The sequence below is a fragment of the Eurytemora carolleeae genome, unplaced genomic scaffold, assembly GCF_000591075.1.
Source record: "Eurytemora carolleeae unplaced genomic scaffold, Eaff_2.0 scaffold1699, whole genome shotgun sequence".
Lineage (NCBI taxonomy): Eukaryota > Metazoa > Arthropoda > Copepoda > Calanoida > Temoridae > Eurytemora > Eurytemora carolleeae.
Genome location: NW_019397669.1, coordinates 4,347 through 17,656, shown reverse-complemented (window position 1 = coordinate 17,656; position 13,310 = coordinate 4,347). Strand labels below are relative to the sequence as shown.

At 32.1% G+C, this 13,310-nt stretch overlaps 1 protein-coding gene across 2 annotated transcripts; it reads right to left on the bottom strand.

The window, feature by feature from the left end:
• Positions 1–2,468: 2,468 nt before the first annotated feature.
• Positions 2,469–7,771, bottom strand: LOC111715425 (protein 60A). Of its 2 annotated transcripts, none has more exons than XM_023490742.1 (7): positions 7,695–7,771; positions 6,454–6,501; positions 5,527–5,582; positions 5,094–5,167; positions 4,796–4,870; positions 3,969–4,085; positions 2,469–3,628 (listed from the first exon to the last, which is right to left on the bottom strand). In XM_023490742.1, the coding sequence occupies exons 1-7, from the start codon at positions 7,730–7,732 to the stop codon at positions 3,581–3,583; spliced, it is 456 nt and encodes a 151-aa protein (XP_023346510.1). In that variant the 5' UTR covers positions 7,733–7,771; the 3' UTR covers positions 2,469–3,580. The 2 variants fall into 2 exon arrangements, with proteins under 2 accessions (XP_023346510.1, XP_023346511.1); XM_023490743.1 differs by having other exon boundaries at positions 5,142–5,167.
• Between the last annotated feature and the right edge of the window lie 5,539 nt (positions 7,772–13,310).

The window sequence follows — 13,310 nt, the reverse complement described above, 5'->3', positions numbered from 1 at the left end:
CTTTTTAGGGCGCACACCTTGGTCTTTTTAGGGTGCACACCTTGGTATTTTTAGGGTGCACACCTTGGTCTTTTTAGGGTGCACACCTTGGTCTTTTTAGGGCACACACCTTGGTCTTTTTAGGGCGCACACCTTGGTCTTTTTAGGGTGCACACCTTGGTCTTTTTAGGGCATACACCTTGATCTTTTAGGGCACACACCTTGGTCTTTTTAGGACACACACCTTGGTCTTTTTAGGACTTAGAACTTAATCTGTTCATAACTCGCACCTCAGTTTTTAGAGCTCTCACCTCGGTCTTTTTAGGGCACACACCTCGGCCTTTTTTGGGGCTTGCACCTCGGTCTTTTTATAACTCAAACCTGATTCTATTAGGGCTTACGCAATTGATTTCTTCGTAAACCTTGTGACATCGTTTGCACGGAGTTATAGCACTTGACACTCGAGTTTTCAGTTGGAAAGATGAGGATATCTCTGTCATCAGACAAAAATTTAAAAGGGACAGTTGTAACCGTGCATGCTTCCTTATGAATGTTAAGAAGATAAGTTTACTGTCCCGCCTTTAAAGGGAGTATCTGGCTAAACACGGTAGATGAACTGAGAATGTATTGTAGATATTCTTTTTAGGATTCATTTGAGACCTATCAGACTTTTTAACAGCGTATAATCGGTCAGCAAGAGCGCAAATTCCAATTTTAAAATCGTCAGAGATTGTTAATATTGAAAGGATTATTTTGAGAATCCTTTTTTAATGATCATTCAATAAAGATGACGAAAATGTCTAGGATATTATTTCTAAATAGAACTTTGTCAAGAATCAATTATTTCTTTGTTATCATTATGTAAAATATCTTTGTATATGTGAAAATGTTCGTAGATTTCTTCATAATCCTCAAATGTCGTCTTTTCAATAAAAATCCAGGAAATCTATTGAAAAATGTTTGTGAATAGTAAGACAGTATAGAAACCAATTACTGAATAAGATTACTTATTTTCAATGTTAAGAGTTAATCTTTATTTTCTCAACCAGTTCCTTAATGCCTAATTAGTTTACTGTAGAATTATGTTACATTTTTTTGCGGTTGTTATTGAATATCTTTTAGAAAACCATATCTAGCCAGACACTCCCTTTAATTACCTTAAACTATTAGAATGAGAACATTAGACAAGTGACAAGGACTTAATAAACTTTTCTTCAAGTAGTATAATTACTGAGAAGTTTAGATACTTACTCTAAGATTAGCCCTCTATATATATATACAGGGTGTCCAACGAAACATGACAATAGCAGGACGAATTTGAAGGTCGTCTAAGGTCTTTGAAAAAATTTGCGGCATTTTTTCGTAAATTTTTTTGAGAAGTAAAATTCTAGTATTAATAATTTCAAAATACCCCTTGCCTTGGATTTTCCAAATTGTGGTCTGCCTTTTTTGCGCTTTCAATATTTCCGGAAATATGATGAATTTCCTTCAGATTTCGACACTTTTGGTTTATTTTAATAAAAGTTAAATTTGATCGAAATTCTTAATATCTCCTGGAATATTGAAAGCACAAAAAAGGAAGACCACATTTTGGAAAGGGTAGGATAAGGCGATTTTTTTGGATATTGTTTCAGGAATCATACATGTTAAAGGTTGAAGACTGAATGTCACAAATAGCTTCAAAGTAGAAAGACGACTTTCAATTTGTCTTGCTATAGTGTCATTCTTCGTGGAATACCCTGTATTTATTTAAATATTTTACATGGTGTTTCTTAAAAAAAGTTTTTTTTAAAGTCTTTTCGCCTACTTCACGTCGTTTTCTTGTACTTAATAAGTGTCTCATTGAACCACAATGCCTTTGTCGATGAAACATTTATCTCTAAAATGTCGGTTTAACCTTTAAAAGTGCGCCTAATATTTAAAAATATATATCTATCTCTTTTCACAAGATTTTCCAAAAAATCTAATCTTTATATTTTCGTTTTATACTACTGATAGCTTAATAAATGATTTATCCCCAAAAAAAATAAGTTTACAGTTGCAGGGAACTGTAAAGAAAAGGAAACAGACAGTATAAATTCCATACAGTTGTCTCTGAAGTCTCAATCTTTCGTGGTAACCCTGTATACATTTTATTTGGAATTTTTGCACGCTGAAAAAAATAGGCATTAATTTACAAACCAAAATTAGCTAAGATAAAAATATCATGTACAAGAAGAAAAAGGTGAAAAACGGAACAAGAAAAAAGTCATGATGGGTCTAATGCTAATGCATGCATGGCCTGGGTATTGCATAATGTGCATCTCATGTAGCTTTTCTCTTCGGTTAAGACATTTTATAGCTTTCTAAAAAAGTATGTTTAAAAATAAAAAAATATTTCAAAATTAATTTTTATTTCAAAAAAAAAAAACCCAATGGGGGCTGTTAAACATCTCTTTTTCTTACATAAATTACACATTTCTTAAATTTTTATTTTTATTTCATCGCCTCTTAAACACTTTATATTTAATTTTTAATACAATTTTGAAAATAAAAGTTTTATCAAAACTTACAAATCTGAAAACTATTTATCTCCAACATTTTTACTTACTTTTTAGAATTTAATTACTTGTTTTAGATTTATTTTTGAAGAAAAACCTGGAAAAATTCGTATCGATTTTTGCGTAAGAATTATCTTTGGATCACTGTGACGCAGTGGCATAATTTTTTCTCAATTTCAAGGTTTCATTTTTTTCTGTTTAAAATTAAGCCCCAATTTTGAGCAAAATTTTGCCAATTTTATTGATCCAAAATGTCCCTTTAGCAAGTATTATTAGCGTACATAGTCTTGTGGTGATAAGATAATCTTAATTTTAATCAATACCTGATATTGGGATATTACACACAAAATTTACCCCTCAGTGATTGTAAATTTAACCAGCTGCAGACTAAAGTCAGACTACCCCTCAACTTCGTTGCACCACCAGCTAGGCCTGTCTACTGTAATTGGTGTACCGGGTGGGGAAGTACAAACTAGGATCGTAAAGGTTGGAACAGCTTAGTTTCAAATTTGCATGATTTGAGTGTGGTTAGCCAATATTTCAATAAGAGATCAATCCCTTTAAACTTTAGCTTAGAACAGTAATAAATATGAGAATTTAACGTCAAATTTAAAAATGAGATGATGCAAAAACCCTTGTTTCCTTGAGTCCATGGGTGCTAAAAACCACAAAACCTCTTAATTTTTTTGTGAATTCAGAATTATTAAATGACACAAGTATAGTTTTTAGAACTTATAAGTACTTTGGTTGACAAAATTGCTTCAATATATCTTATTTAGAAAAAAATATCAATGCTCAGGTGTACAGTCGCCTAAACTAGGAATTTTTAATTTCAAATTTAAAAGAAAATACTTTCTTTTTAATCCACATGCTACCAAATATTATATTTTTGAAAAACCAAAAAATATTACTTCCAAAAATTCTAAAATTAACGCTTGCTTCATGCTTGTACCGTACTGTATATTCAGGGGGAATACATGATTTATAGTGCAGTACACTAGTTTTTGAACAAATTGTTGAAGCTTTCTCTTGGAATTCTTGCTATGGAGTAAGTTAATATCTCATACACATCCACATTCAGTTATTATTAGATCAGGAATTTCCAGTATCTAAAATATGAGATATGTCAATTTAATAAAAATGACAAATCAATTTTAAGGCAACCCTATGGACGAATGAAATATTTATCTGTTAATCAAATACAGTGAGAACACATTTATATATGTGTTTACATTTTTATTTGGCGGATTTTCATGGTTAAAATTAGTGCTTTCTGGAAATTGAATAAAATTATACTCAGCATCGAAACTAATTCTCCCACTAAAACCAACCAAAGTCCGTAGGCCGTATAGACTTTGCACATGCCAATCATGTGACACTAGCTGTCGTCAGAGTTAAAGACAAAGTTAGTTAAAGTTAAAGAATCGTTAACCGGCCCCTTTGGGTTACCTCCAGTCCTCTGTGTGTTGAATTACGCAGTGTTGTAACAAGAACAGGAAGTGGTTCCAGCCTCGTGGCCGAGCAACATGGCGCCTGCACGTCAACCAAACCAAACCGAACCAACTTCTGCAATATAGATAATAGGTTATAGCTTTCATTCAGAGAAATTCTTTTGTATTTCAAAACTAGCTTCTCATTTTAAGGACTAATGATGATGTAAAAATAAAACATTGTAATATATTCCTTACTTTTAAGTTGTGCACTTTACACATTTGTAAGAACTAATTCGAATTTTCATAGTTTGTATTTCACAATGCAGGACTATGCAAGATCTCAGCATTGCAGAATAATAAAGTTTATTTATTGCTAAATTACTGTTACGGCTTTGTGACCTGCTAACTCATCTATAGTTTTTTTTTTATTTCACACCCAAGTTGGATAAAAGCAAATGTATTTGGTTGTACATGAGGACCCCGGCCAAATTTGTATTATTTACAGAAATAATTTTGTTTTCTACATTAACCTTTGAAATTGAAGTATATGGCGCGCCTGTACAATTAGTAAAGGATTAGCGTACATCATCACTCTATGTTATATAACCTCGTTGGTTTCCTAATATTCAATTGATTAAAAACTAAACTAACAACTAAGCAATTTGTAATAAGAAATATTTTATATTTTTCATCAAACCTAACAAATCATAAGGTCATAATTTACATGAGGTTTCCTTTTTTTAAGGCGCAGATGAACGCATTATTAAAATTAGGTTTTATCGAAATTTAACTTTTTAAGTTTTAAAATTCAACTTTTTTTGAATTTTTAAATTACAATTCCACCTGAAGCAATTGTCCTGCAGAGGTTGAAGTTGGACTTCCTACTTTACAGGTTCCAGTGCAGTAGCCAAAACTGATCTATAGTCATAATATATCACATTTGGTTCAAATAGGATGGGGGGGGGGGGAGCGCGGGATTTTTCAAACTACTATAGAGCAAAAAATACCTTTCCACCACCTTTCCTATCCAAGAATTTCATTGTTATTAATTAAGCTTTCAATTGTAGCTGTAGGGTTTCGAAGAGGAAATTGTAAACTTTTTTTTTAATGTAAATGAGGCCTTATATAGAGTAGTTTCTACCTGCTTGGGTGAATCTATATGCTTCCAACCTACATCGTGGAAATTTACCTCCACAGTTTGGAGTCGGCAAGCATCTAAAAATTTCAAATCTATCGCTTAATCTTAATACCCAATATGAACACTTTTGACTTTTTGCTAAATTATTTCATTTGGGTATCCCTACTGGGTTTCGACCAATGAGAGTTCTTTCATTGGTTGTTAGCAATAACTTATTGACTTCTAATAGGCTGTTCAATTAATGTGAAATGCACTCCGATTGTTTAAATTTTAGACACTTTCCAGGATATGAAAATAAAGATTAAATAAATCAAATAAATCTGCAGATTGACAAAAAGAGGAGATCAAACGATCTCCATATCAATTAATGTAAAGTTTTCATCTCAGGAGATATAAAAATCCTTTTAATTGAACAGAAAATAATGATTATTTCTACCTGGGGTTTCCAGCAGGTCTAGGATATCCAATTCCTGAACTGGACCTTGAAATGTTCTAAAAGTATATAAAATATTAATGATTGCACTCTATTTACGTACAGTACAGTCTACATATATGTCAATATTCAATATATTGTCGGGAACTGAATTTGCAATATAATACAAATTCGATCAGCTACCTGATATTCATTGCAAGATGTACACCGCATTATTAATATTGAAAAATTTGTCAGCCTATGTATTATACAGGATTACACATAAAGGATGAGACGGAATAGACCACCCAAAGCTCTAAAATCTGACGACTTGAAGGTTGATTTTTGGCTTCTGCATTCAATTAAGTATTTTACTGAATGATAAAGTTCTGAAATAAACCAGTTTTGGCCTTCAAAGAACCTATCTGAATGCAAGAAAAACTACAAAACGATTCCGTTCAAGTCTCATCCTTATTACCATTTTAGTACACGATTTTGTATTGATTTATACGCTTACAATGATACAATTTACAATTTTCCAGTAAAGTTTCAGTTTTTTTTTCAATTAAATGTTAGGAACAGTTTTTTAAAAGTGTCCCATTTATATACAATGAAACCCTTAATAACGAATACATCGAAAGAATTCATTAAATGTCGTATTCTTCATTTTCTGATAATGGAATGTTGCAGATATTTAGTTTTTTAATTAAATGATTATATGGAACTCTTTAAAACTGTTCCCGCACATTCATGGATATTTATTTATTTTCACAAATACTGAAATTTACGTAATATAGTATAAAACTTATTGAAAAATTGTCAAGACGACATTTGATAAATTCTTCCGAAGTATTCGTTATTAAGGGTTTCACTGTAGATAAAATAGAAAGCAGAATTCTTTGACATTTGAAGTTTCATTTTCCCATTAAACTTTATACAAAAAATGTTCACCTTGCACAATTTACTTCCTTGGTGATGTAAGAAACTGTGAGAAGAATACTAGAATTAAATATAAGTTAAAAATACTTTGCTTGTATGTTTAAGACCTGGGTGTCTGTTTGTCTGTATCCAATAAACGTCAAATTGCTGAACCGATATGGCCCAAATTTTTTGTGGGACCTCACCCCAAGGAAGGTTTATGGATAATCAAAATTTAAAAATTAGCATCCAACACGATTCTATTTTCGTTAAATTATGAAAATCTACTAAATCTTTCTATACCATCCGCAAACTGTGTGTTGCAATAAACGCTGTTGAATGTCGTCTTCAAAATTAATTTTAAATCTTTTTTATTAACATTCGATGATTTAAAATGCATAAATCGTTACAAAAGCTAAATTATTACTTGTTTTAAACGTTGACCTTTTTCTTAATCATATTTTTCATATTTTTATTCAACTACTGCAAAGCACAAGATTAATATACAAATAACAAATCACAATTTACTATGTAGTTTGGACCCGCCAAACCAGAGTTGGTTGTTTTGATTGGTTGGCCCATTATAAGCGAATAAGAATTGTATATGTACACTGTACACTGTACAGTGTACAGTGTACATTTTAAACAAAACAATGATGATAAATCATGAAAAGGTAAGGAGTTAAAAAAGTTAGGATTTAAAAATCAAGCTTATATGATTAAGAATTGAATGTTTTGATAATTTTTGCAAATTATAGGGAAAATAAATAGAATTTAGGTCCTGGTTCTAGAAATATACTGGTTTATGGTATTTTGATTTTCCTTGATGTCTTAGATGGGAGAATTTTGACTAAATACTGTTGTAAATGTCGTCTTCTAACTCAACTGGTTTAGTTAACAGCATTGGTTAAATCTCGTCTGAGCCAGAGCGCTTTAACTTTTCCAACCAAAGTATAAAAAAAACTTTACACACATCACTTTTTTCACATTAAAAAGGGAGGTGGGGGAGGGGGTTGAATACCCCCCTTTACTAGCCAACACAGCCAATCGGGATAGAGTTAATGTTAAATAGTTATTTTTTACATTTAAGATATCTAAAAATTTTACTTTACCCTGATAAAGTAAGACACGAACTAAACGAATTCTTAACTTATTTGTAAAACAAAGTAACAACCGAGCTAACGTTCAACTTTTAATGCACGCATTTAATTTGAAGTATAAGATGTTTTTATAAATTATTCTTTGAAAATTTTACGAATAGTCCTTTTTCTTACCTGAACCAAGAGGAAAATACGAACCAGGGATGTTTCATGTTTTTATTATTATAGATTTTGCAATCTTTAAATACCAGGCATCTGAAACACAACCATTTCAATATTATTTAGGAAAGTTAATTTCCCCCCCCCCTTAAAGTTCTCTAAGTTGCGCCAATTTTAAAGGTACTGTATAGACGTTATTGCAAGAAAGAGATCAAGTTGGAATTATATATCCAAGTTTTCATTTCAGAAAGCTGGTTATTTTCAAATATGAGTTCGCTACAAATATTAAAATGCAAAAAAAGTTACAATTGCGAATCGGGCCTGTCCATCTTTAAATAAAGGGTGACAATAAAATTTCATTTATGATTTGATAATCCTTTATTTATGGACTCTCTCCAGTCTCTAGGCAAAACAGAAAAAAAACCTGGTTCACCATCTTTTATACCTNCTTTTATTTCAAATGCTAATTTTTAGCCACCAGACTTCTTAAAGGAACCCTCACCTTTCTCTGCCAGGAACTCCAACCTTTCTAAATCTATTTTTTGTGAAATTTTTCAAGTTAAATTTTTTGATTAAAGACTGATTGTACGGGAGACCGACTGAGAACAGTTTCGGCTAGTTCCGTCTCCCTGCCATACACTGTAATTTCAACTAATGTTAATTATAAATATCCATTTTTACATGTATAGTTTGTGGCTAAATATATAATTTGATTTGATTTGATTTGATCCTTCTGATTCATATGTTTTATTAGTTTATATGATTCAGAAGGATAAGATACGTACTATATATGCATATAGTACGTATCTTATCATTTTAATGATAAATTTAATATTACACATCTTATCCTTCTGATTTATGTGTTTTTAGTATATTATGGAACGCATTTAGAGTTTCAAGCGAACGCAAACTTTTGCGAAAAAATGCTAAAATTTTGTTTGAATTTTGCTAACGTTTTTTGATAAATTTCGCACTTTTTTGCAAAAATGAATGAAGCGAAAACATGCGAAACGATGCGAAATTTCGCAAAAACGACTTTCGCAAAAAGCAAAAAATTTTATCCCGCGCAAAAAACTCTCTGCTGTGAGAGTTTTAGATATTTTATTTTATCATTATTATTAATATTTCTCTTCCTTTACTTTTATAAATTTTTTTTTTTGCGATATTTTTCATTTGTTTTTAGCGAAATTTTCGCGAAACAGATTATAGCGAAATTTCGCGAAAAAAACACAATATTTCCACATTTTTGCGATCGATCGAAATGCGAAAAAAGTCGAAATTTTATGCAAAATCTTTTTTTTCAGGGAAAAAAACGAAAGTTTCGCAAAACAATTTCCCCTTTTTTGCAGTAAACCCTAAACGCACCCATCTGATCAAAACCTCGTCAATTAAATCTATAATATTTAAATTTGTACACTACTGTAAACATATATAGATCCAAAGGTTGCAAGCTTGCATGCAAACATATATGAAAAATTAGTCACTTCAAAACATACTGGTTATACAAACAATAGATTTACAGTTCCAAAATGTACATGTCCAGGGCTACACAAATATACATGTCCAGGGCTGCACAAAATATACATGTCCAGGGCTACACAAAATATACATGTCCAGGGCTACACAAAATATACATGTCCAGGGCTACACAAAATTTACATGTCCAGGGCTTCACAAAATATACATGTCCAGGGCTACACAAAATATACATGTCCAGGGCCACACAAAATATACATGTCCAGGGCCACACAAAATATACATGTCCAGGGCCACACAAAATATACATGTCCAGGGCTTTAAAAAATATACATGTCCAGGGCTACACAAAATGTACATGCCCTGGGCTACGTACACAAAATGTACATGTTCAGGGCTACACAAAATGTACATGTCCAGGGCTACACAAAATATACATGTCCAGGGATATACAAAATATACATGTCCCGGGCTACACAAAATGTACATGTCCAGGGCTACACAAAATGTACATGTCCAGGGCTACACAAAATGTACATGTCTAGGGCTACACAAAATGTACATGTCTAGGGCTACACAAAATGTACATGTCCAGGGCTACACAAAATATACATGTCCAGGGCTACACAAAATATACATGTCCAGGGCTTTACAAAATGTACATGTCCAGGGCTACACAAAATGTACATGTCCAAGGCTACACAAAATATACATGTCCAGGGCTACACAAAATGTACATGTCCAGGGTTACACAAAATGTACATGTCCAGGGCTACACAAAATATACATGTCCAGGGCTACACAAAATGTACATGTCTAGGGCTACACAAAATGTACATGTCTAGGGCTACACAAAATATAAATGAGTTCAAGGCGTTGCGACACTCCAATTGAAAATATGTGGATGTGGATACAAAACGTTTGACAACAAAAAGGCCAAGATGGCAAAGTTATAAATTGTTCAAAATAATCAATGTGACACAATTGGTATATAAGTTTATAGCATGTGACATTAGAGTAATAATCTATATAATAAAACAAAACATTCGTATATATGTTCCCTATAGCCGGCCAATCAGCTGGACATTTTTTGAGGAGGTGACATTTTTTAGATTCCACCGGCAACACCGGGCACACCAGCTAGTATAAAATAAATCCTGAAAAAAGAGTTTGGTATAAATTATAGCATATTGATAAATAATAGTTTATTATCAAACTAAGCTATATTTCTATGTTTAAAAGTTTTGTTTATAAATTTATACTGACTAGCCTTTTAAGGCGCTTCGCGCCCATCTTCTATTTTAATTGTGAACATGTTCTCTTTGTGTACATCTAAAGCAAAACAAAAAAGTTCGCGGATTTTAACAAAAATTTAGTGGATTTTCAAAATTTTCAACATTTTTTGAAAATTCGAATTTTGATGTAGACAAATATTTGAACTTTTGATCTTTCATAAACCTTCCCTGGGGCCACGTGAGGTCCCCCACAAAATTTGGGCCTGATCGGTTCAGCCGTTTTTACGTTAAACAAACAGACAAGCTAAATTTATATATAGAAGTAACAATTTAAATCTATCTCTGGTTTAAAAAAGGGGTGCGAAATACTCTGAATTTTGTCAAAAAGAAGGAAAAACACAATACTAATATGCGTATCCTTGATGTAAAATGATCAACTTTGTATGGTTTAATCAACAATAAGCTTCCAATATATTACAGCTTTGTTTAGTTCTATTCAGATCTAGCCTTGATCAATGGTCATCAGACAATAACAATTAAAAACCGTAATACACACAGATACAATTATATATACAAACTAGCTTGCCCAGGCAAATTATAGTTACTTCCACCGTTTACCCGCGCTTCGCCTTATATTACCATTTTCGCCATTTTTCCTTACAAAAGTGGACCCTCTTAACTTAGAATCTCAAAACCAATCTAAAAACATTCCCATGGTTCTCTCGAGTTCCCCAAACACAATTTGAGGCAATATGTCAATGGGTTCCTGAGTTATGATCGGGCATAAAAACAAACAAACAGACAGGCAGAGATTATTATACATGATGTCTCAAGAAAATGGGGAATAAGGGTCTACAGCCTCGTTTGTATCGGATTTTTAAGATTAAGACCATTTTTAAAATCCACGTACAATTTCCGATTTAATGAGCCCAATTGTAAGCGTGTCAATCTAAAAATAAAAAAAATAAAGTTTCCAACTGAAGCGAAGTAAACAGTAAGAGAAAATCTCCGTTTGCTTAATTTTTTATATTCAATGTTAGGTTACAGTTTATGACAGTATAATTGTTATTTTTAGATCTACAAGACTAAACTTGGCCTCATTGAATCGGACATTGTACTTAGATATCAAAAATGGTTTCAATCTTGAAAATCAGATCACAAAAAAGTCTGCATAGACCCTTATGAGTAAACGGAGACTATCTTTATTTTTACCAAATTTACTTTCTCCAGTTGGAAACTATAGAAGCCTTTAAACTTGTCAATTTAAGATCTGAAAATGAAAATGTAAATAACTTTAGAATGGTGGATATCGAGATCAATACTTGATCCTTTCTTTTTCTTAATCTCAAGACTAACCTAATCTTGTACTTATCCTCAAAAGTGTATAAAATTCAACCAATCAGAGTCTCGTATCAGAAGCCGGGAAATTTGACATTTTGCGCTCCATTTAAGATTAATATACAAAAACGGGAGGGACTCTCTAAGTTTGAAAAGCGGTTTTAGATTTTTCTGTACAATATCCAAAAAAGAGGGGATTAAGCAAGAAATTGAAAGTGTCCACATTGGATATTCGGATTAAGCAGTCGGGATTAAAGGTATCCAATTCTAAAGTTCCCAGCTCAGAGCAGATTAAAAAGAAACCTTTTTTTTTTCTTTTTAATCCGCTCTTGTTGGATATCACATTTATTACTACATGCAATAAAGAAATGTTTGATTTCAAATACAGCTGCGATGCTATATTGATAGAACTAATAATATCTAGGAATTAATCTAAAGACTACATTAGTCTTGAGATTAGCAAAAAGTGAGGATCAAGCATTAATCTCGATATCCACCATTCCAAAGTTCCCAGCTCTGGATATATAAGTTAGAGTTGAGATATAGGGATTAGAACTTCGGAGTTTGTGGCAAAATCTCAATTCCTTTACTTGTCAATTTTTTTGCGTTATAAATTTAAAACTAAGGTAGATACCAATTCACAAAATCATTTCCATATTGACGCATATTTTGATATATTTTCAACGTTGTCATTAAAAGGACCGTATCTGTAATTTTTGCAAAGATGGCAATGTCCGATTTACAACGGTACCCTCAAAAGCTTTGTCTGATAAATAAATCTATGCTTATAATTATAAAAACTATTTTTTTCTCTCTACAAAGGTGACTTGCGCATTTCTACTGCTGGAAAACATGTATGACTCATTAGAATTAAACCTAGAAAAATGAGAACTAGTTTACCTAGTCAAGTTTTATAAATGTTGTTACATATAGCTGGCTATCTATAGGTAACAAACATATATCCATATATATATAAACCTAAATGAACGTATCGTACGAGACCAAATAATCCCAAATATCAATAATTCAAGGCTATGTCCATGAAGATTGTACAATTATTCAGACAATTTTGAAACTATTTAGAATTTTCTCAGATTATTTATGCTCATTTGGGAGTGGCACTGAAGGACAAAATATATGTGTGTGGGGGATAAAATTTTAATTTTTTAAACCGACATATATCTATACCATGCAATAAATATTTTGCTTGTCTAGATGTTTGACCGTTTGTCCATTTGTATCTAGAACGTCTGCAGCAATTGAGCCCTAGTTTTGTGAGGGACCTTACATGCTTCAGTCAAAGTAAAGTTTATGGATGCTCAGAATTACTTAAACCTTTTTGATTTTTGTTGAAATAGAAGGTGAGCGCGAAGCTATCAGCAGCCTAGTGTTTTTACGATTTTTCTGCTCTAGTTTGTCAAATCATAATTTTGAAATCTAAAAACAAACAGCGGATGGATGAATATGGATGAATATGGATGAATATGGATGAATATAGATGAAGATGGATGAATATGGATGAATATGGATGAATATGGATGAATATGGATGAATATGGATAAATATGGATAAATATGGATGA

What these genes read in the sequence shown, in the direction of transcription:
- LOC111715425 (XM_023490742.1), bottom strand. Translation starts at nt 7,732, where the DNA reads ATGAAACATCCCTGGTTCGTATTTTCCTCTTGGTTCAG. An exon ending in GTATTTTCCTCTTGGTTCAG is followed by an intron (nt 6,502 to 7,694) that starts GTAAGAAAAAGG and finishes ATTTAATTCTAG; the next exon opens with TATTCTTCTCACAGTTTCTT. An exon ending in AGACCTGCTGGAAACCCCAG is followed by an intron (nt 5,168 to 5,526) that starts GTAGAAATAATC and finishes TGAAATTTTTAG; the next exon opens with ATGCTTGCCGACTCCAAACT.